General features: G+C 38.8%; 2 protein-coding genes across 2 annotated transcripts in view; one reads left to right on the forward strand and one right to left on the reverse strand.

The window, feature by feature from the left end:
- The window catches only part of YME1L1 (YME1 like 1 ATPase), a 42591-nt gene extending 29668 nt beyond the window's left edge, over positions 1-12923 (reverse strand). The window contains exons 1-3 of the mRNA XM_004380510.3: positions 12696-12923; positions 5525-5656; positions 595-757 (exon numbers count right to left, since the gene is read on the reverse strand). Of these exons, the coding sequence (XP_004380567.1) occupies positions 595-757; positions 5525-5656; positions 12696-12728 (328 nt within the window). The 5' untranslated portion in view covers positions 12729-12923. The remainder of the gene's footprint in view (positions 1-594; positions 758-5524; positions 5657-12695) is intronic.
- Positions 12924-13739: 816 nt separating this feature from the next.
- MASTL (microtubule associated serine/threonine kinase like) overlaps positions 13740-24133 on the forward strand; it is a 38838-nt gene continuing 28444 nt past the window's right edge. The window contains exons 1-2 of the mRNA XM_012556718.2: positions 13740-14097; positions 20805-20942. Of these exons, the coding sequence (XP_012412172.1) occupies positions 13921-14097; positions 20805-20942 (315 nt within the window). The 5' untranslated portion in view covers positions 13740-13920. The remainder of the gene's footprint in view (positions 14098-20804; positions 20943-24133) is intronic.

Consider the following 24133-nt stretch of genomic DNA (forward strand, 5'->3'; position numbering starts at 1 on the left):
TTGTTCTGCACAACACAGGGTCACTATATTGTTATAATATTAGATTGTTCTAAGACTCAATAAATTTGTAGACATTCAATAAAAGAAGGGCCCATGACTATCTCTTCATCAATGAATTCTCAGAGATTAGTACATTACCTGGAATCCAGTAAATGTCACCTACATTAAAACAAAACAAAAACACGCATCTAAATGCAATGTGGTATGCTACATTGGACTGGATCCTGGAACAAAAAAAAGGACACTAGTGGAAAAACATTATTTGGCAAAATTGAAATAGTCTTTAGTTTAGTTAAAAGTATTATGCCAATGCTAATTTCTTAGTTTTGACAAATCAACTATGGCAACATAAACTGAACATTAGGCAATGTTAGGGGAAGGGTATACTGAGAACTCTCTGTATTATCTTTATAACTTTTCTATAAATTTAAAATTATTTCAAAACAAAAAATTACAAAAATTAAACAAAAAAACCCACTTCAGGAAAGAACCTGGCCCACAGTAAATGATAATAAATGGTAGCTACTATAAATTATTATTAATAGTACTAAAATAGCTTATTTTAATTGGAACAAAAAACATATATTAGCATACCATATTTATTTTCAAAGAAGGACTGTGCAGAGACGTGAGATGTACGCCAATGGGAAGAAATTTTTTTGCCTTTAAAAAATCCTGGAAGTAGACTGTCTACGAGTTGATCAAGCTGTCCAATTTTTAATTCAGATAATCCAAGGTCCCTTAGGTTAAGCACAGGCTGTAAAATAAGAAGTCAACCATGTAATCATTAATATTATCATGATATTTTAACTTAAAGAGACGTCACTTTCAAATGAAATAATATGGATTTTAAAAATCTAACAAATAGATTGATTTCCTTTTTCTTTTTAAAAAAATAAATTCATGCAAATATTTTTATGGTTCTAGTTTTACTGAAGTCAGTCATGTGACAAATGTAAAAAAAGTATTGCCAGTGATATCCTTAAAATAAAGAGATGATGCATGGGAAAAACGTCACTTTCTTCATGCAAATGAAAACCAGTGAACTAAGGAGCCCTGGTGGCACAGCAGTTAAGCAATCAGCTGCTAACCAAAAGGTCAGTGGTTAAGCATTATTATTCATAAAATCAAGAGAATTGCCTCATTTTTTCCCTTGTCTTTATATAAGGTACTCTGATCTACAGCTAGTCTACCAATGGTCAGTGAAACATTTATAATAGCAGAGTATGAGAGTACTTGCTGAGTTACAGAGTGTGTGAGGGGACTTTTCCCAACATTGTGGAAATGACGTAAGGTCTATGGCAAGGTTTCTGAATTGGGGAAATTCCATTCAAGGGATAATCCTCACTAGTCCATAGAAGTTTAAAGCTTCCCCTCACCGCTCCTGATACACATAAACAAAAGCCCACTTGATAAAGAAATGGTATGCTGTTACTACAAGACATCTCACTCCTCTGGCCTCACTGTTGAAGTCCTTCCTTGAATGAAGAGGTTCTAAAGTTACCCATATCTAACTTCTAAAAAGAAGGAAAATTGAACAAAGTAAAAAATGTGTGAAAGCCAGGCAAGGGAATGTAGTTACATTTAAACAGTTTTAAAGTAACTACAAACATGTGAGTTACTTTCTTATCCACATGAGTTGACAGGGAGATAGATACTGAAGAACAATTACATGTTACTCAAGCCCAAAACAGCTAAAACTTCAAGTGCATACAGCAGAAATAAACAGAACAAGAGAAGTATCCACTTCTTATGAGTGACATAAAGAAAAAGATCCATGAATTACGTAAGTCTGGACTGAAGTCTGAGAACTCGTTACTTATTAGCTATGTGACAAGTCACTCATATTCTTAGAATCCATTTCCTGACTAATAAGATGACTAAGAAATATGCCTTTTCTATTTCACAGGGCAATAGTAAGGATCAAAGGTAGAGACTGTTTTATTCATCTACATACCCTACCAGATAACAAGGTGGCACTCAGTAAAAGAGCTGAATGCATGACAGGAAGATAATAAAGGATGGAGAAGACAGAATGAGTGAGAGAGAAGGCTGATGGACAATTGATAGATGGTAAGAGCCTGAACTAAGTAAGCCCTGGTTAAGAACGATAGAAGTAACAAAACATAGACCATAGACATTAGAAGAAACAGATAGGGTATAGGGATTGAGAGGGAGAAGGGTTCTGGATGGCTATCAGTTATCAATATATTGCTTCTCAGTTCTTCTTCACCCTTTTTTGTCAGCTCCCTGAAAATGGATCTAACCCAGCTGGAACAATGCTAAACTTTGTCTGTAGAGGGGACTGGAGACACACTGTAGGAGAAAGGGTTTTGGTTCTTGGTTTGTGCTTACTCAGAAGGCTCTTGCCTACAGTGTCCAGGGCTTCTCCAGCATCTGGCTTCTGCCATTTGTGCAGTTTTTCTGAAGCCTGGCTCCTGCAGTGAAGTGGCCAGAAAGCAGCCAGCAGCTTCCCTAGGCACCACCCTGTGCCGGGCAGCTCTGTAGTAGAGTTTCTCTGGCAAAACACAGCCCCATAAACAGCTTTCCTGGCTACTCTAGAGGACAGATTTCCCAGATTTCCAGCAAGTTCAGCTGGCATGGCACCACAGCAACTTCTCTGCCGTTCAGTGAGCCTTCTCAACAAGGTCAGGATTTCAGCCTAGGACTGAGAACTCTTTCTGGGTTGCGCTAGTGGCCCTAGGAGTATTAGCTGCTCCCTAAATCTGCTAGTCCTATATTTTTTAGAGTTTTTTTTACTTTTTACTAGACAATCCTTTGTTACACAGTCTCTTGTTATAGTTAATATTTTTTTATATTAAGTGTTCATTGTTCAAATAATTATAATTTCTTTCTCTTGGCTGGACCTAGACTGATACAGAGGGGATAAAGCTACTTTAAAATCAAAAACATTAAAATCTGGGGGTAACTCAGCTTTGGACATCTTGAATTTGAGGTCCCTAAAGCATATCCAGATGGGTATGTTCAACAAATAACTAGATAAATTAGTCTAAAACTTAAGAGATATTAGGGCTGGAGATATATTTGGGAGTTATCAGCATACAAATGAATATAGATGTTAACTGAAGACATGAGAACAGATAACCTGGAAAGAATGTATACAATTAAGATTAGATTAAGAATAGAACACAGTAAACTCAATATTTAAGGGGCTGGCAATTTAAAAAGCTGGCAAAACAGAAAAAGAAAAAACCATCACGAAAGTAACATCACATAATTTAAGGGAGTATTTTGAAAGTAGTGGATGTTCAGCAAGGTCAAATGATAAGGAAAAGTTTTAAAAGATATGGGTTTAAAAAAAGATCTGTGTTTGGCACAAAGGAAATCACCACTGACTTTAACAAAATAAGTCTGTAAATTCATAAAAGCTGTAGCCAAATTACGATGTGATGTGCTGTGAATAAAAGTTCAAACTACTCTGTCAAGAAGTCTGGAAGCAAAGGGAAAAGAAGTCAACAGCTTGAAGGAAGTTGTAAGGAAGGTTTTTTGCTTGCTTTTTGGGAGGTGGATGTTTGGATGAGCAAGACTTGCTGAAAGAAAAGAAGATGAGAGAAGAGATGAGGTAGGATGTTTAAAAAAGAATGAAAAAGTTTTGTAAAATAAGAGTGAGCACAGACTGAAGATAAAAGGACTAATGAGAGTAAATCAGAGGTTAAGGACACCAATTCTATATCTGAGTCCATCAATCTCAAGTGGAATACCAGCTTCTAGAATTTCACTACTTTTAAATCCCTAAAAATGCACTTCACCACAGACCCAGGAATTTCACTTGATGAAATAATCAATGATTCAGCCACAAGGTTAGTTAACAATCATGTTTAACAATCGTGTTTAACAATGGTGTTTGTTTATAGCAACAATAAATTGGCACCTATCCAACAATAAATGTGGTTAAGTAAAATCACACATGGAATACTCCAAAGTTACTAAAAATAAAAACATATGGCATGACAAGACTATTAATTGAAAAAAGCACGATCTAAATCAGTATGTAGACAGAGCATAACTGAAAAAAACAGACATGAAATATAAATCCAAAATGCTACCAGCATTCTATCTGGGGAATGGGATTGCAGACATTTCTGTTTCTTCCATCTACATTAATATTTTCCAAAGTTTCTAAAATGAGCATAATTTTCCTACAGGTAGCAATTTTGATACAAGTAGTGTTTGCAGTAGGAAGTCTCTCTTGGATTATAATTTGGAAGAAGGGTATCAGGAAAGTAGAAACACAACAGACTGCCTGCAGAAAGAGGCAATAAGAACAGGGCAAACAGTGTAAAAGGAAGGTGTAAAGAAGACAAAGACAAACTTTTCATCAAACTAAAATCTGAGCCTAAGATTGACCCTACAACTCCCCTCCCCCCAAAATGAACTCCTTTTCAACTCCTCCTCTATTGTCCTTTGCCCTACCTCCCTGATATCAGGATTCAGAACATAGCTATTTATGGGTTTTTGGGAAATTTAACTACAGATTATGTTTTCTATGAAAAATGTATTCTGAGGTACAACCAACTATCCTATTAATAAACCTTTTAAACACAAAGGTTCCTAGGTTTGGAATTCCCTAAATCCTAACATTGATTTTATAATTCTATGGATACTGAAAGTACAGTTCACGTTCAGCTACCTATATCCTAATTGCTCAACTACACTGACAGTTTCTCTGAGGCAGTAGATGATACTTATTATTCTAACTTCTGGGTTTGCTGCTACTATTGGAGGAACGCAAAAGAGTATCTCACTGGTATCACACAAGTAGTCACCTAGGAGGTAAATACCAAATATAATGTCATACAGAATTTTTTTAAAAATTAAACAATTAACCAATGACCACCCTGACAGGGAACACAACAGAGAGTCCCTGATGGAGCAGGAGAAAAGTGGAGTGCAGAACTCAAATTCTTGTAAAAAGACCAGACTTAATGGTCTGAGACTGGAGGATCCCCAGAAAGCATGGCCCCCAGACTCTCTGTCAACCCAGAACAAAAACCATTCCAGAGGCCAACTCTTCAGACAAAGATTAGACTGGACTATGAAACATAAAATGATACTCATGAAGAGTGTGCTTCTTAGCTCAAGTAGATACATGAGACTAAATGGGCAGCTCCTGTCCGGAGGTGAGATGAAAAGGCAGAGGGTCAAAAGCTGGTTGAATGGACATGGGAAATCGGGTGGAAAGGAGAAGTGTGCTGTCACAGTATAGGAAGAGCAATTAGGGTCACATAACAATGTATGTATAAACTTTTATATGAGAGACTAACTTGAATTGTAAACTTTCACTTAAAGTACAATTAAAAAAAATTAAACAAAGAATAAAACAAAGTAACTTTTCTATATGTACAATGAAGCAGAAATTACATGTCTTTAATTGCAAAGGAGATTAAGCATAAAGTGGGAATCATCTTGTTACAAATGCCTATAGAAAGATATTTACTGAAACATGCTTAAAAATTACTAAATCAAATAAGCTTTCTCACACAATCAAGGTAAAAACTATTACCTCACTGCTGGGAGCATCATGCTCAGTCACTACATCTCGATGCTGGTTTTGAGGAACTGATACACTGACAGAAATAGGTGTGTTTTTTGGTGAATGGAAGGCATTGATAAGATGACTCAGAGGAACTGTAACCTAGAAAAAGATAAAGGTTGAAATTAAATAGTGTGTTCTTAAAATAAAAAGAGGAACAATCTTATTTTTCTTGTCAGGACTAGGGATTTAAGAGTTAAATACACACTATATGTCAAAACTGTAATAAGTTCTCTGATTTACTGCTGGTAGAAAAAAAACTGGTACTCTCTGGACAGATAATATTCTGGCTATATGAATCAAAAGCATTAAAAGTACCGATTTTATTGTCCCAGCAATCTAACTGCTAGAAATTTATTCTAAAAATAATCTGACAAATGCTTACATATGTACAATGATTTCCATCAAAACATTTTTATAATAGTGGAAGGCTGGAAATTAGGAGAGTGGCTAAATAAATTATGATACCACCGCAAAAATGAAATACTCCACAGATATTTAAAAAATAATAGTAGGCAAATATTCAGAATTTCACTACTTCCCAATTTCTCCACTGCCAACATCCTGTTCTAAGTCACTATTCATGTACCTAGCCTGCATTTTTGCAACAGTTTCCTTACTATCCCTGCATCTGCTCTTGTCAAGTTACAGTATACTCTCAGCATAGCATAAAAGTGATCGTGTTAACACCAAAGTCAAATCGTGTCACTCCTCTGCTCCAAAGCTTCCAATGGCTTTCCTTTTCACCTAGAGTAAAAACTTAAGTCGTAGCAACTACAACATAAAAAGCCATACAATATTTTGCTGTTTATTACCTCTCCAAGCCCTGGTGGCACAGTGGTTAAGCGTTTGTCTGCTAACCAAAAGGTTGGCAGTTCAAATCCACCAGCAGCTCCTTGGAAACCATATGGGGCAGTTCTACTCTGTCCTGTAGGGTCACTATGAGTCAGAATCTACTTGATGGCAACTGGTATGCTACCATTCATCCTCTCTCCTCCAGTTCCACTGGCATTTCTTGCTGTTCCCAGAACACACCGGCAGGCTCTCACCTCAATGCCTATTGCATTTGCTATTATTCCCTCTTGTCCAGTTAACAATATAGCTTGCTCTTCCTTCAGTTTTTTACTCAAAAATCATCTTCTCACGAGTCCTTCCCTAGCCACCCTATCTAAAATTTCAACCATTACTAAAAAACATTTCTTATCCCCTTCTCTGCTTTATTTTTTCTTCTTGATATGTTTCACTATCTAACATACTTTGTATATTTACTTATCTGTATTTGCTTGTTATCTGTCTTTTCCACTAGAATATAAGCTCCATAAAGCAAGGGATTTTTTTTCTCTATTTTATTCAATACAGCATGTCAGTCTAGTAATAATAATAATAAACAACAAATCCATTTATTTTCATTAGTTACAGCACTCCTCATTCAAAAAAAGGATTTAAATTGCTAAAAGATTCTTTGATCTCTTCTCAGTGAAAAAGTTCATCATCTATTTCTTCCCTGCTTTTACAATTTAGAGTATTCAACCAAATAAAGCAACCAGGAATTCCAAATGTGTCCATGTGTTATGGGTTGATTTGTGTCCCCCTAAAAGATATGTTGATGTTTGTCTTGGTTATCTAGTGCTGCTGTAATAGAAATACCACAAGTGGATGGCTTTAACAAAGAGAAACGTATTTCCTCACAGTAAAGTAGGCTAGAATCCATATTTAGGGCATCAGCTCGAGGGGAAGGCTTTCTCTGCCGGCTCTGGAGGAAGGTCCTTGTCATCCATCTTCCCCCGGACAAGGAGCTTCTTTGCACAGGAACCCCGCGTCCAAAGGATGTGCTCTGCTCCTGGCACTGCTTTCTTGGTGGTATGAGGTCCCCCTGTCTCTCTGTTCCCTTCTCTCCTTTATATCTCAAAAGAGACTGCCTCAAGACACAATCCAATCTTGCAGGTTGAGTCCTGTCTCATTAACATAACTGCCACCTGTTCCACTTCATTAACATGATAGAGGTAGGATTTACAACACATAAGAAAATCAGATGACAAAATGGTGGACAATCACACAATACTGGGAATGATGGCCTAGCCAAACTGATACACATATTTTTGGGGGACACAATTCAATCCATGAGAATATTCTAACCCTTTCCCCTACTATGAATGGGACCTTACTTGGGAATACATGAGATTATATACTGGAATAGGGTGGGCTCTTTTCCAATATGACTGGTCTCCTTATAAAAAGAAAGGAGACACAGAGCCAGAGAGACACATAGGGAAGAATGCCATGTGATGAGACAGGGGCCGAGATTAGGGTGATGCATGTATACGCCAAGGAATGCCTAGGACAACCAGAAACTAGAATAGGCAAGGATTAGCAGCCTCCCCTAGAGTCTTCAGTGAGCAAGGCCCTGCCAACACCTTGATTTCGGATTTCTAGCCCCCCAAACTATGAGAGAATAATTTTTTTTTTGAGTCCCCAGTTTATGGTACTTTGTTAGAGCAGCCCCAGGAAACTGATACTCCATCTTTCACAGCGTAAAATGTGCAAAAACCAAAAAACCCACTGCCATGGAGTCGATTCTGGCTCACAGTGACCCTACAGGACAGAGGAGAACTATCCCATAGGGTTTCCAAGGCTGTAATCTTTATGGAAGCAGACTATCACGTCTTTCTCCTGCTGAGTGGCTGGTAGGTTCGAACCGCCAGCCTTTTGGTTAGCAGCCAAGCACTTTAACCACTGCGCCACCAGGGCTCCTATAAAATGTGTAAGGTTCTATATTTAAACTCAGTTAGACTACCTTTAGTACACAAAGTCTCTTCATCTCTACTAATATCACATACTACTAATTCTCCATCCAGCTGACAGTAAGTTCTAAAATCAGGCCTTCTTGATGTGAACTAAGTAGTTTCAAGAAGCTGTATTCAAGAGACTAAGTCAGACTTCTTTTTCAAAAAATTGCCTCGACAGAAGGAGACAAGGAAGCTGGTGATAGGGAACCCAAGGTTGAGTAAGGACATTGTTGATGTATTGTGAGACTGTTAACCATTGTCATAGAGCAACATTTGTAGTAACTGTTAAATGAGAAACTATTTTGTTCTGTAAGCCTTCATCTTAAGTGAGAATAGCAGCACAATTGGAAGAGCGTAGTCAATGTCACTGAACTGTGTATGTAGAAATTTTTGAAATGGTGTATCTTTGGCTATGTGTATTTTCACCAAAAAAAAAAAAAAAAAAGGTTGAGAAGTTAGAGGGTTGACATGTTAATGGCATAATACAATATGTGTACTACTGTTTAATGAGAAACTATTTGTTCTGTAAGCCTTAACCTGAAGTACAATTAAAAAAAAAAAATTGCCTCGACTCCTCTAGACACTGTCGTCTTGGTAAATAGCACCTTCATGCATCTAGCTGATCAAACCAGAAACACCTCTCCCCATTCATCCCTCATATCCAATCCCTCATTGAATTCTATTCTTTCTTTAAAATAAATCTCATCTCTTTTTTCCATAACAACTGCCACCACTTTAGTGAGAACATCATCCCTCTCCTGGATTACCGTATTTTTATGCAAATAATGCACACGTTATTAAGTTTTTTGCAAACTGTGCAACCACCCCCCATGCGTTATATTCATAAGTGTTCTATACCAGTATTTTTTACAGGCTGCTGACATCATTTTCAATTTTTTTTTTTTGGTTCCAATGGATTTAATGTTGCCGGGAAAAAAACTGATCTCGTAGAAACTTCATTTAAGATAGTTATTTTCCTAATCCAAGTACAATCAATGGTGAACTGAATGGGCTTGTGATGGAAATGGGACGCCATGTTGAAATCAAAGAGTATGGCTGCGTGAAGAGCCAGAAATTAGTAAGTATGAAATGATCCTAGATCTAAAACTACAAGATGTTGTTTATATTTTAATGCTTCATAAACCTTAAACTAAAACAATTTTTGATAATCAGTGTCTTTGAAATCAATAAATAAAAGTCATCAGAAGAAAACTGTGTTTTCATCTTAAAACAGGACATTTTAGTATATTCATTATCATCATCAGTGGTTCTCATTCTCATGGAAAGGCCATTCCTTTTCATTAATTTAGAAATCCAGGTGAAACCTGCCTTGAAATCTAGGATTCCCCTTTCATTTGCCAAAAGCTTCACTTTGATCTGAACTGTGACAGAAACAGCTTGATTTTGCTCCCTTCAAGAAATAATCCACTCTTTCAAGTCATTCTCCAACTCAGGCCATTTCACTTTGGGCTCATGACACGTGCGTTTTCCTGGATTCATTTTCTCCAGCTCCTTTTTCCATTCACAAATGGACAACTCTCCAACCTCTGTTGCTTGTTTCTTCTGCCCCCGCAACAACTTTCAGTTTGAAGTCAGAAGTGTAGGACTTGCGTTTAATTACTGCCATGATGCTAACAGGTTCTAAGATTTAGATTTATAAACTAAAGAATTGTGTGCAATATAATCGATAACTGGCTGGTTCTAGTAAAAAGATCACAAAACTCAAATGTGAGGTGTACAAGAAGCAAAGGTCTTTTCATATGCTCGCAAGCACATGCCTAAGGTGACTTATGATCATTGATCAAGGACATTGGTGCTAATGAGACATAATTAGACTATGAAATAAGCAGACCTAGCGCAGTGGTTAGGAGTTCGGCTGCTAACCGAAAGGTCGGCAGCCACTCCTTGGAAACCCTATGAGGCAGTTCTACTCTGTCCTACGGGGTTGGGGTTGCTATGAGTCAAAATCGACTCGATGGCAATGGGTTTGTTTTTTTGTTTTTAACACAGCTTAATGGTTTCACTATCAGATCACTAAAATGACCTCATAAGGTTTTTGAATTCAACTGTTGAGCCAAGAGTGAGCCAGTATCAGTTTTGCTTTGTTTACTCCTCCAATTAAACGGCCAGACTTGGAAGACAACTGTGATAATTATGACAATGCAGACTGAATTAAGATTCCTATTGATAGCTACTCCATGCCATTTATGCTGTGCAGGCTTCGCTTTGTTTAAGCTTCCAGTTGACAGCACATGACTTATGAACAGGCTTCCAATTGATGAGTCAAGTGGAGGGGATATAATTATCAACTGAAATTAACAGAAAGAAACACATAGTTTCAACTGTTTATATTCCGATTACTAGGGTACTACCAAACTTGATCCATGATTTCTTGACCATGGCTTATACCTTTATTATACAAATATGATCAAAACTAACACTTTTGGACTATGAGAGTGAATGAGGCCAAAATTCACTTCTGGAAATGTTAGAAGACATGTGCAGTATATGTATGGACACGCTATGCCAGAACTTTTTACATGATTTTGACATGTTCACGCATTATATGTGTGTGCATGTTATTTACATGGGTGCACTGTTTGTGAAGAAAACCCTGGTGGCTTGGTGGTTAAGTGCTACACCTGCTAATTGAAAGGTCAGCGTTTCAAATCTACCAGCCGCTCCTTGGAAACCCTATGGAGCAGTTCTACTCTGTCATATAGGGTAGCTATGGGTTGGAATCAAATCGACAGCAACGGGTTTGGTTTGGTATGGATATGGTAGTACAATTGCTGTTGTTGTTAAACCAAAAAAAACCCGTTGCCGTTGAGTTGATTCTGACTCATAGCTACCCTATATGACAGAGTAGAACTGCCCCATAGGATTTCCAAGGAGCGGCTGGTGGATTTTAACTGTTGACCTTTTGGTTAGCAGCTGTAGCTCTTAACCACTGTATTGTTGTTGTTAGTTGCCATCAAATCGATAACTGATAAGACTTCCACTCTTGCCCTCCCCACCCCATCAACATTCTCCACACAGCAAGCAGCCAGAGTGACCTATCAAAAGTGTAAAACTCCTGTTTAAAAGCCTTCAGTGGCTTCAATAATTTGAAATGAAACTCAAACTTCCTTAACATAACTTGCAACTAACTCCTATAATCTGCCTCAAGGCTTTTTTCTCAAACCTGATCTGTCACTGCTCCCTTTAATCACCATGTTCTAGCCACTCTGGTCTTATTTTTGTTCCTCCAATCTGCTAAACTCTTTTCTATCCCAGAGCCTCCACAAATACTCTTTCCCTTCTGAATGGATGCCTATTAACTTCCTCTGACCCTTCATCTGGTTAACTTCTACTCATCTTTTACTTCATATCTCCATTAAGACAAGATCCTACATTTGATTTATTCACCTGGCACATAATTGATGCACAATAAATAATCACTTCATTTTCTATTACTCAGCCATTACTAGCAAACAAAAAAAGAGAGAGAGTGGGAAGGGGCGCTACATGAAGAAACACAATCATATAGTTAAACCAAGAAACTAAGAGTGTCAATTAAAAAAAAAATTTTAAGTTAGAATGTTCTCAAAACCATTTACTCGCAAAACTGAGCACCCTCAAAAAATAAATCAAATCGTTATATACTGTAATCTTTTAAATGAACCAAGAACAAAACACTGTCACAAATGACTACCTCAAAAAGAGGATAATAATCAAAACCTTTCAATTAACTTTTCTCTGCCCTATCTTTTCTTTTACAAAAAGATGGGAAGAAGGCTGAATCCAAAATTTTAACTGCAAGCAGCCAAGAGCCTGAAAATATGTTAGTCATTTCTAACCAAAACGATAAAAGCATTTACAGCAGGCTATTCAAATTATTACAGAATGTTAGAATTAAATACCATTTCCCTTTAGGGAAAGAAAGAAGAGAGGATTGGGGGTGTAAATACTAACGCCTCCGTTCCGGAGAGGCCGAAGGATGCAAAGGAAATATTATCTGCTTCCTTTACAGCTATGGCAAAGACATTTTCCCCACCCCCACCCCTAGAATGCCCGACAGTGAACAACTCCCGACAGATTCTAGCGCAGAAATTCCACGCCATCAGCTCGATAAGCCAAAGTCTCCATCACACTCACATTACGCCTCTTCCCCCAACAGCCTCATCTTCAGCCGTTTATTAAGTCTCAGGCTCGACTCTCAGCACTGTCCCCGATCCACTTTTCAACCCAGGGACTCCTGTTGAGTGAATCGCTTCCTTCCTATGGTCCCTTCTGTGAAACCGCTCATACGAAACAGAACTGGCACACAGCTGTGAGCAGGGACAAGAGAAAAACGGACCGGATGACGGACTCACCTGGGGCTGCACCGTGCTCGACAGGGAAAACATCTCCCCAGGGCCCTCAGCGACCTCACCCGCCTACCGAAAAGGCCCCTGTGTTCTCGGCCCGGCGGGGAGGCGCTAAGCTCTTCTTTTCCTCTCTTTTCTCCCTCCCCTTGCCCCTTACTCTTCACAGAACGGAAAATGGCCTCCCCTTCCCTACAGCTGCTGCAACGACAGCCAAATCTGTCCCGGAAGACAAGGCTCTAGGCAAAGTACTTCCGGGACAGGTGAGCGCAACCAACTTGGGGTGTACGTCAGCGCTCCGCCTTCTCGATCCTCTGGCGTTTCTTCTGGGCAACTGCTCTCCCGGAAAACCGCTGGCCACCAAAGGAGTTGATGTTTACATTGAGTAATACATGTGCTGCACCGCTCCCATGCTCTTGGCTGTGGAAAGTTTGTTTTTTGTTTTTAAGGGAAAATGGCATGCATCCTGATAAACCTCTCCCACATTTTCTACAGCGTCCTTATCGAATCTTCCAATGTATTGCCCTATTCCGACTGGGCCTTGAGCTATAAGGTGTTTTGCTACAATTTAGTCCTCATTATCTTTCCCATGATAAATGCTGGTCCTAATCATTCCAGTCAGGCAAGTTACAGCCTGTCAAAACGTCGGATTACAGGATCAGCCCCCATTTCCTACTCATCCAGTTTCTCCACATTCCATGACTTCACTAGCTTCCAAACTTCCTCCCTGGTCAACCACTTTACAGGTCAGAACCAATTTATATTATTCGCGAGTGTAGAAGGTCGCGAGGGGTTAAAAATAGCAGATCTTGACCGGAATTAGGGCAGGGTCCCACCAGCCTCATTTAGAGACCGGAAAAAAACCTCTTCAAAAGCACAGGATTCAGATTTAAGTACCCGTTGTCCCTTTTCAAGTCTGTCAAGAACTACTTGTCCCTCCCTCTCATTACAAATGAAATAAGTGGACCGTGGTCACCGCCCTTGAAGGGCCAGCGGTCAGCGCAAAACATTTATAGCATCCCCGCCCACACGCGTATTGGTTCCACCCGCGTCTACAAAGAGTGGGAAGAAAGCTGGACTACGTTGGGCTGACGCCGCGAGCGCGGCGACGCGGTGACGTCACGGCGGGAGTGCGTGCGGGGGCGGAGTCTCACTTTGAACCTGGGTGGCGGGAGTTGCGGCTTGGAAAGGGGCGGTGGCAGCTGCTGCGGGTTCTCTTCTGACCCCACCTGGGATGGAGTCCACCGCAGGGAGCGAAGAGAGCAGAGGAGGCGCGGCGACAGGGGAATGCCTGAATCGGGTGCCAAGACCGCCCTCCATTGAGGAATTCACCATTGTGAAGCCCATTAGTCGTGGCGCCTTCGGGAAAGTGTACCTGGGGCAGAAAGGCGGCAAGTTGTATGCGGTGAAGGTAGGAAATCAGTAACGAGTAAAGGGAAAGAGACCAGCCCTTTGGCCCTCTGCTGGAGCCACTAGTCGGGGTGGTTGGGCTTCCTAAAGCCTTCTGAGTCCTGCGAGCTCACTCAACTTGGAGTGACATTAGCGGGGGCAAGTCGGTGTCTCACCTCTGCCCCGCACTCCTCTCCACACCTCGGATGCTTTAGGAGCCACCAGAACTGCTAGTGAGAGTAGCAAAGTTGGCGAAAGAGGAAACTGAAGCCGAAGTACAAGATACACCTTATTACAAGGGCTTTAAAGTCAAAGCCCTGATACGTAGTTAGACTTTTAATCAGGTTTCTAAATCCAAAAAAGTTTATAAAATAGCTGGTGGTTTTGTTTTCAGTTGTTTGTTTGCTTTAATGTGCATAATTGCTGAACTTCTCATACCACACAAGAGGAATTAGTTTGTAAGTACTCACTTTTCAAGTTTGACATCCTAGTGAAAAATTTTTACTAATAGTAGGATAACAGCTTATTTGGCTGTAACCAGGAAAAAGCTGCAGTATTTTCTGTTAAATCTGTTATGAAACTTTTATTACTGCCTACTCATTTTATGTATCTTCTTAATACTTTTTATGATTTGGGCTTTACCAGGATTAAGTTTGAAACAGTCACCCCATTTTTTTCTCTTCAAACCTTCCATTATTATGAAATCTAGAACATATTTTTATTTAAATACTAAGCAGAAATATGTCCTTTATCCTACAGTAGTATGTATCACTCTAAAAACATTCAAGAGCTTTTAATTTATTTAAGCTATTCTGCCTACTCTTTGTTTCATCCACTCCCACGGTTTCAGATTGCTCACATTTCAGCATTTCAATGACTGAAGGTGATAAAGGAAAGGAGAAGTTACCAGTCTTAAGTGCTAGATGCAATTTCAACCTCCTGTTGTACATGGTCATGTGCCTGTCTAGCAAGCACCTTAAAATTGTACTTGCTTAAACTTGAACTTGATCTATAGTTGGAAAATAAGGCCTTGGTGATAGAAACAAGGTCGGAGATCACATGATAAAATTTTGCAAAACCAACCAATTTTTCATTGCAAATACCTTTTTTCAACAACGTGAACAGTGACTGTATGAGTTGACCTTATTGGATGGAAAACACAGGAATCAGATCAGCCACATCTGCAGAAAGAGACGATCGTCAGTCAGAACAAGGCCAGGAGCCGATTTCAGAACAAACCATCAGTTGCTCATGTGCAAGTTTAAGTTGAAACTGAAGAAAATGAAAACAAGTCCATGAGATCCAAATTATAACCTTGAGTATATCCCACCTGAATTTGGAGACCATCTCAAGAATAGATTTGATGCACTGAGCACTAATGACCGAAGATCAGACAAGTTGTGGGATGACATCAAGGGCATCATACGTGAAGAAAGCAAAAGGTCATTTAAAAGAAAGAAAAGACCAAAATGGATGTCAGAAGAGACTCTGAAACTTTCTGTTGAATGTAGAGTAGCTAAAGCAAATGGAAGAAATGAAGTAAAAGAGCCAAACAGAAGATTTCAAAGGACAGCTCAAGAAGACATATAAAGTATTATATTGAAATGTGCAAAGACCTGGATTTAGAAAACCAAAAGGGAAGAACACTCTTGGCATTTCTTAAGCTGAAAGAACTGAAGAAAAAATTCAAGCATCAAGTTGCAATTTTGAAGGATTCTATGGGCCAAATACTGAACAATGCAGGCAGCATCAAAAGAAAATGGAAGGAATACACAGAGTCACTGTACCAAAAAGAATTTTTCGAAGTTCAACCATTTCAGGAGGTGGCATATGATAAAGAACTGATGGCATTAAAGGAAGAAGTCCACACTGCACTGAAGGCATTGGTGAAAAACAAGACTCCAGAAATTGACAGAATACCAATTGAGTTGTTTCAACAAACAGATGCAATGCTGGAGGTGCTTATTTGTCTATGCTAAGAAATTTGGAAGGCAGTTACCTGGCCAGCCGCCTGGAAGAGATCCACTTGTGCCCATTCCAAACAAAGGTGATCCAACAGAATGTGGAAATTATCAAACAATATCATTAATATCACACACAAGTAAAATTTTGCTTGAAGATAATTCAAAAGCGATTGCAGCAGTCCATCGACAGGGAACTGCCAGAAATTCAAGCTGGATTCAGAATAAGATGAGGAACGAGGGATATCATTGCTGATGTCAGATGGATCTTGGCTGAAAGCAGAGAATGCCACAAAGATGTTTACCTGTTTTACTGACTATGCAAAGGCATTCGACTGTGTGGATCATAACAAACAATGGATAACATTGCAAAGAATGGGAATTCCAGAACACTTCATTGTGCTCACGTGGGACCTGTGCATAGACCAAGAGGCAGTTGTTTAAACAGAACAAGGGGATACCATGGTTTAAAATCAGGAAAGATGTGCATCAAGGTTGTATCCTTTCACCATACTTATTCAATCTGTATGCTGAGCAAATAATCAGAGAAACTGGACAATATGAAGAAGAATGTAGCATCAGGCTTGGTGGAAGGCTATTAACAACGTAATAAGTAGATGACACAACCTTGCTTGCTGAAAGTGAAGAGGACTTGAAGCACTTATTGATGAAGGTCAGAGACTATAGCCTTCAGTATGGATTACACCTCAACATAAAACAAAAATCCTCACAACCAGACCAATAAGCAGCATCATGATAAACAGAGAAAATACTGAAGTTGTCAAGGATTTCATTTTACTTGGATCCACAATCAATGGCCATGGAAGCAGCAGTCAAGAAATCAAATGACATATTGCACTGGGCACATCTGCTGCAAAAGACCTCTTTAAAGTGTTAAAAAGCAAAGATGTCACTTTGAGGACTAAGGTGCACCTGACCGAAGCCATGATATTTTCAGTTGCCTCATGTGCATGCGAAAGCTGGACAATGAATAAGGAAGACCAATATTGGTATTGGCGAAGAATATTGAATATACCATGGACTGCCAGAAGAACGAATAAGTCTGTCTTGGAAGAATTAGAGCCAGAGTGCTCCTTGGAAGCAAGGATGGTGAGACTTTGTCTCACGTACTTTGGACATGTTATCAGGAGGGACCAGTCCCTGGAGAAGGACATCATGCTTAGTAAGGTAGAGCGTCAGCGAAAAGGAGGAAGACCCTCAATGAGATGGATTGACACAGTGGCTGCAACAATGGATTCAAACATAACAACACTTGTGATGATGGTACAGGACCAGGCAATGTTTTGTTCTGTTTTACATAGGGCCCTATGAGTCAAAACTGACTGGACAGCACCTAACAACAACAAACTCAAACAATCCTCTCCACCTAACCACCTAAATTCTAAACCTACTGTATTCCCTCTCTCCTCCACCATCATCCCTGTCATTCAGACTAGAAACCTAGTCATTTTAACTTCTGTTTCATTGTACATCCTATCTCAACTAATCCTGCCAATTCTGTCTCCGTGATCTCTCTCATATTCATTCCTTTTACCTCTTCCTTTCCATTCCCAAGTACAGACTTTAATTTCTTCATTAAAGAGTTGCGTAACCATCAACACAAGCCAATTTAGAACATTTCCATCACCCTTAAAAGATCTCTCCAGCCCATCTGCAGTGTCTCCTCCCTTACCACACCCAACCCCAGGTAACCACTAATCTACTTTCTATCTCTGTGTTGTTATTGTTAGTTGCTATGGAGTTGGCTCTGACTCATTAGCAACCTTATGTATAACAGAACAAAATGTTGCCCTGTCCTGTACCATCCTCACAATCTTTGGTATGTTTGAGCCCATTGTTGTAATCACTGTGTCAAACCATTTCATTGAGGGTCTCTTTCTTTTTTGCTGACCCTCTTCTTTACCAGACATGATGTCCTTCTCACGTGATTGATCCCTTTTGATGACATGTCCAAAGTAAGTGAGATAAATTCTCGCCATCCTCGCTTCTAAGGAGCATTCTGGCTGTACATCCTTCAAGATTGATTCTAACTGTATAGGTTTGCCATTTGTAGACATTTCATATAAATAGAATCATATAATATGTGGTCTTTTACATCTGGCTTTTTTCACTTAACATGATGTTTTTGAAGTTTATCAGGCCTTCATTTTCATACCTAGCCTACTGGAATAGCCCCCTAACTGGAATCACTATCTTTATTCTCCAATGCATTCTGTAGGCTATGACACGCATGCTAAAGTCCAAATTCCTTAGAAAAGCAGTCATGCTCCAAGTTCAGGTTCTAGACTTCCACTTTACCCTTATAGGTACTCTACATTCTAGCCACACGAGACAATTGACTAGTCTCTGAAAGCCGTGTATTTTCTTGCCTCCAAGGTCATGTTTATGCTCATTCTTCCTTAAGTGTTTTTCTTCCACCCTTCTCTGCTCTTCTCCTATCTTATTTATGTATTAAAGTTCATCTTAGCTCCTCTTCATACTTTCCCTATCTTTCAGACCCACCTCATTGGAATTAGTTGTCCCTTGCTTCATATGCTCCCAGGATTTTTTGCTTTTCCATCTACTAAACTTAGTGTGTTGTTAGCTGCTGTCGAGTCAGCCCTGACTCATGGCAACTGCATGCAAAATGAGATTGGATTGTTGTGATCCATAAGGTTTTCATTAGCTGGTTTTTGGAAGTGGATTGCCAGGCCTTTCTTCCCAGTCTACCTTAGTCTGGAAGCTCTACTGAAACCTGTTCAGCATCACAGCAACATGCAAGCCTCCACTGACAGATGGGTGGTGGCTGCACTTGAAGTGCATTGGCCAGAAATCAAACCTGGGTCTCCCGTTGTATGGAAGCTGAGAATTCTACCACTGCCGTCACTAAACTTAGTAATCAGTTTATATTAATTGTTGAAATGAAAACACAGATTCATCTGTTTGATCAATATTTGTTGAGCATCCCTTTTTTGTGTAGGTTCTAGGGTACAGTGGTAAACAAGACAAACTTGCCCTCATAGAGCAGCCAGTCCAATGAAATGGTGGATAAAATTATGTTACAGGCTTACTTTGTCCATTTCCCTCAGTTTTCTTATGGAAAGGAGGTAAGGCTGCAATTGACTGTATACGAATGATTTTATTATTTTATTAAATACTCAAATGAATCTTTGGAAGAAATAGGCCTTTTTTTTTTGTAATGGTCCTGAAAATTGATCCCATTGTTACTGACTATTTAGTGCTCCAACATTAATGTAGATTATAGTTTTTTTCTATAGCAATTGTCCTGAAACTTGAAAAGAATAACTTGTTGTGTTCAGTAGGACAGTATTTGGAAGTAGTAAATTTCAGCAGTTCTAACTATTCTTGCTTAAGATTATTTTTCCCTAGGCAAACAAACTTCCAACATTCTTCCTCTTTCTAATTCTGTTCCAATCTGTGTTAGTTATCTAGTTCTGCTATAACAGAAATACCACAAGTGGGTTGCTTTAACAAACAAAAATTTATTTTCTCACAGTTTAGGAGGCTAGAAGTCTGAATTCAGGGTGCCGGCTCTAAGGGAAGGCTTTCTGTCTCTGCTGGCTCTGGAGGAAGGTCCTTGTCTCTTTGAACTTCTGCTCCTGGGTGATCTTCATGTGCTGTGACGTCGTCTATCCTCCCTCATCTCTGTTCTGCTAGCTTGTTTAATCTCTTTTATATCTCAAAATAGATTGACTCAAGATATATCCTACACTAATCCTGCATCATTAACATAACAAAGACAGTCCATTCCCACATGAGATTATAACCACAGGTTTAGAAGTTAGGGTTTACAACACTGTCTTAGTTATCTAGTGCTGCTATAACAGAAATACCACAAAAGGATGGCTTCAACAAACAGAAGTTTATTCTTTCACAGTGGAATAGGCTAGAAGTCCAAATTCAGGGCATCAGCTCCAGGGGAAGGCTTTCTCTGTCTGTTGGCTTTGGGGGAAGGTCTTCAATCTTCCCTGGTCAAGGAGCTTCTCAGTGCAGGGACCCCAGGTCCAAAGGACGTACTATTCTCCTGGCTCTTGTTTCTTCGTGATAATGAGGTCCCCTGTCTCTCTGCTCGCTTCTCTCTTTTATATCTCCAAAGAGATTGGCTTAAAACACAACCTAATCTTGCAGATTGAGTTCTACCTCATTAACATAACTGCCACTAATCCCACCTCATTAACATCATAGAGACAGGATTTACAACACTTAGGATAATCACATCAGTTGACAATTAATACTGGGAATTATGGCCTAGCCAAGTTGACAGATATTTTTGGGGGACACAATTCAATCCATAACAAACACATATTTTGAGGAGACACAATTCAATCCACAACACCCTCTATCAAAGAATCGGAAGTAATAAGGCAATATATTAGCTCCTATTACTCTGTGCCTGGGTTCCTGATTATCTTGGGGCTTACTAGGAACATTAATATCTTTTTTACTTTGTTATAAGAGCAGCAGAACAGAATTTTCTATTTCTGACATGTAGGGCAGTCAGGGAGCATTTGTTTAATTCTTCTTTCCTCAAAGGGATGTGATATTTTTGCAACTTACTAATGCTGAGGTAATCAGTTCTATCTTGAAGATAGCTTTTTACCATCTTAGCTATTTTTCTGGCAGAGTTTTATGGTATCAATGTGATCTGTGTATTTCCTTTTGGTGTTTCTGTGATGGCAACTTTGAAATCTGAGAACACTTTGTAACAAAGAAAAAAATGAAAATATCGTCATGTTCTCTATTATAGGTTGTCAAAAAGGCAGATATGATCAACAAAAATATGACTCATCACGTACAAGCTGAGAGAGATGCACTGGCGCTAAGCAAAAGTCCTTTTATCGTCCATTTGTACTACTCACTGCAGTCGGCAAACAATGTATACTTGGTGAGTCAATAACTTTTTTTTCATTCAGCAATCAATGAGGCCTGTGATTTTAGAGCACAATCCCTGGGTTCAGAGTGCCTGCATTCGAGTTCCACCTCTGGCACTTACTTACCTTGGCCAGCTTAGCTTGCCTGTCATACCTCAGGTTCTCATCTGTAAAATAGAGATAAGAGTAGTACCTACCTCAAAGGTTGTTGTAGAGTTTCAATAGGTCATTATAAAACACTTACAACAGAGTCTAGCACATAGCGCTCAAAATGTTTGTTAAATAAAAGGACACACAATAGAAATACTTTTTAAAGTTTGGTGAGTAATAAGTTACTAGGAAGTGGTGAGTTTTCAGTGTTTGGGCATTGAGAGTTTTTTTATTTTCATGTAAAGCAGCAGTTTACACTCAGTTAACTCTAATGAGGAATTTGAGGTGGTTAGAGAATGGCAAGGATGATAGGTATTTTGACTACAATTTCCAGAGGTTCTTCTGACTTCTGAGATGGCTTGAGGACTAAAGTTTGATAACTATATGATTTTCCATGAATGAATGAGTCTTTAGGATGTAGGTTTGAGACCTGAGATTTATACTCCTTTTCAGCAAAAGGGTCATTCCTTTCATAATTTGATTGCCTCCAAGAATGAAAGCCCTTTTTCCGCCAATATGTTTTACAACTAACAACTAACTCTTACAACTAACTCTGTGGAACGTAATTGTGCCACAGTTAAAGTTCTTGTTATACCAGATTTTGAGACTGAACAGAACTCTAATATGGTAAAATATCATATCCAGCTTCAAGCTATAGATCTGAAAATTCAGGGTAGGTTATAAAAATAGTCTAATTCAAAACTCTTTTGGTACCTGATGGCTCAATCCACTTCTTATCTTTCAGTGATCCTGTGAGTATATTTAAACTGATGTTAAAAATAGTTGCAAAGATTCAATGAGAAGGCCAGAAAACTATGGAGAGTAAAAAGTTTTTTTAGGATAGTGGTAAGCACCTTTTTTTTTTTTTTTCATCAGGGCTCACTCAGGAAGAACAGAAGTTTTTTACAAACGACAGTTGTTTTAATGAGTGGATGAAATGTGACCATACTATAAACACTGTTCTTCTATGTGTTTTTTTCCCACTTAATGGTGACCTCATCCTTTTTAATGACTGTGCAGAATTCTGTTGCTTTATTTATGAATCCCATAGTTTCTTTAAAAAATGTCCAACTGATAGATTGTTTGGATGATTTATAATTGTTGTTGTTGTTTTAACTGTTCTAAATAACTATACATATCTTTGCATGGATTGCAGTACTGAGTTGTAATGAACTCATTTTGTGGAAGAAGAGACCTGGTGATGCTAGAGGAAAGGATTTTCGAGTAAGGATATGAATTTGCATTGGAATTCACTCTCAGAGCAAGGTTAAAGACAGCCCATCATGAGACCCTAGGTTCTAAGAAAGCTGGGGGTCTACTTTTTAGGGTGATACACTGGGCAAGTAAAAAAAAATATAGTGGCAATAAAAAGATAAATACCAAATACTATAAGAATAATTGACTTTCCATTTTCTAAGCCAGGGGTTGGTAAACTACAGCCCAGGGCCCAAATCTGGCCCACTGTCTATTTCTGTGTAGCCTGTGAGCTAAGGATAGTTTTTACATTTTTAAAATGTTGGGTAAAATTTTTAAACAGAGTATTTTAGGATACATGGAAATTATATAAAATTTGAATTTCAGTGAATGAATAAAGTCTTACTGAAACTTTTTTTTACATATTTACGGTAGCTCTCATTTTACAAGGGCAGAGTTGAGTAGTTGAAACAGAGACCATATGGCCCGCAAAGCCTAAAATATTTACTGTCTGGTCCTCTACAAAAAAAGCTTGCTGACCCCTACTCTGAGGTATAAATTTATAACTAGCAGGAAACATTCTCATATGCCATTTCTCAAAGAAGGTAGGTCACTGTTTAATCATTTAATTCTTTCTAGGGCTCTCTAATGCCTTCACCACACACGTTCTTGTTTGTTTGTTTTTATTGTGGTGAAAATATACACAACAAAACATACGCCAATTCAACAATTTCTACAGATATAATTCAGTGACATTGATTACATTCATCAAATTGTGCAACCGTTCTCCCTATCCTTTTCCAAATTATTCCACCACCATTAACATAAACTCACTGCCCCCTAAGCATAATTTCTCATTTCCCCCTCCCTCCCACCTCTGGTAACCACTAATCTTTCGTTTCTATGTATTTGCTTACATCATACAAGTGAGATCATACAATATTTGTCCTCTTGCGACAGACTTATTTCACTCAGCATAATGTTTTCAAGGTTCATTCTTGTTGTGGCATGTATCAGGACTTCGTTTCTCTTTATGGCTGAATAATATTCCATTGTATGTGTGTACCATATTTTGTATGTCCATTCATCTGTTCATGGATATTTAGGTTATTTCCGCATTTTGGCTATTGTGAAAAGTGTTGCAGTGGTCATTGGAATACAGGTTTCAGTTTGCATCCCTACTTTCCTGTCTGGATATATACCTAGGATTGGGATTCCTGAGTCATAATGGTAGTTCTGTGTTCAACTTTTTGAGGAACCACCTTACTGTTTTCCACACAGTGTCTGGACCATTTTACATTCCCATCAATAATGAATGAGAGTTCCAGTTGCTATACAACCTCACTAATGTCTCTTGTTCTTTTATCATTGCCATTCTAATGGGGGTGAGATGGTATCTTGTTGTGGTTTTGATTTGCATCTCTAATTGCTAATGACTTTGTGCATCTTTTCATCTGCTTATTGGACATTTGAATATCCTCTTTGGTGACATGTCTGTTCAATTCCTTTGCCCATTTTTTTGATTGGGTTGTCTTTTTGTTGTGAAGCTGTAGAAGGTTTTTTAAAAATATATTTTGGATTTTAGACCCTTATCAGATATGTGGGTCCCCAAAATTTTCTCCTAACTTGTAGGTTGTCTTTTTCCTTTTTTGATAAAATCCTTTTATGAACAAAAATATTTAATTTTTACAAGGTCCCATTGATCTCTTTTGTCTCCACATACTGTTTTATATGGAATGTGTATGCCTTCCCAATGCCATGGCTCTAGCTGCAACATCAATCCTGACATAGCCCTATGGAAGCTAAAAGTGTCCCCAACCCTAGTCCAACAGTGGTGGTTGAAGGGCTGCATTGAATTACT

The sequence above is a fragment of the Trichechus manatus genome, unplaced genomic scaffold (genome assembly GCF_000243295.1).
Source record: "Trichechus manatus latirostris isolate Lorelei unplaced genomic scaffold, TriManLat1.0 scaffold00075, whole genome shotgun sequence".
In the NCBI taxonomy this organism is placed as follows: Eukaryota; Metazoa; Chordata; class Mammalia; order Sirenia; family Trichechidae; genus Trichechus; species Trichechus manatus.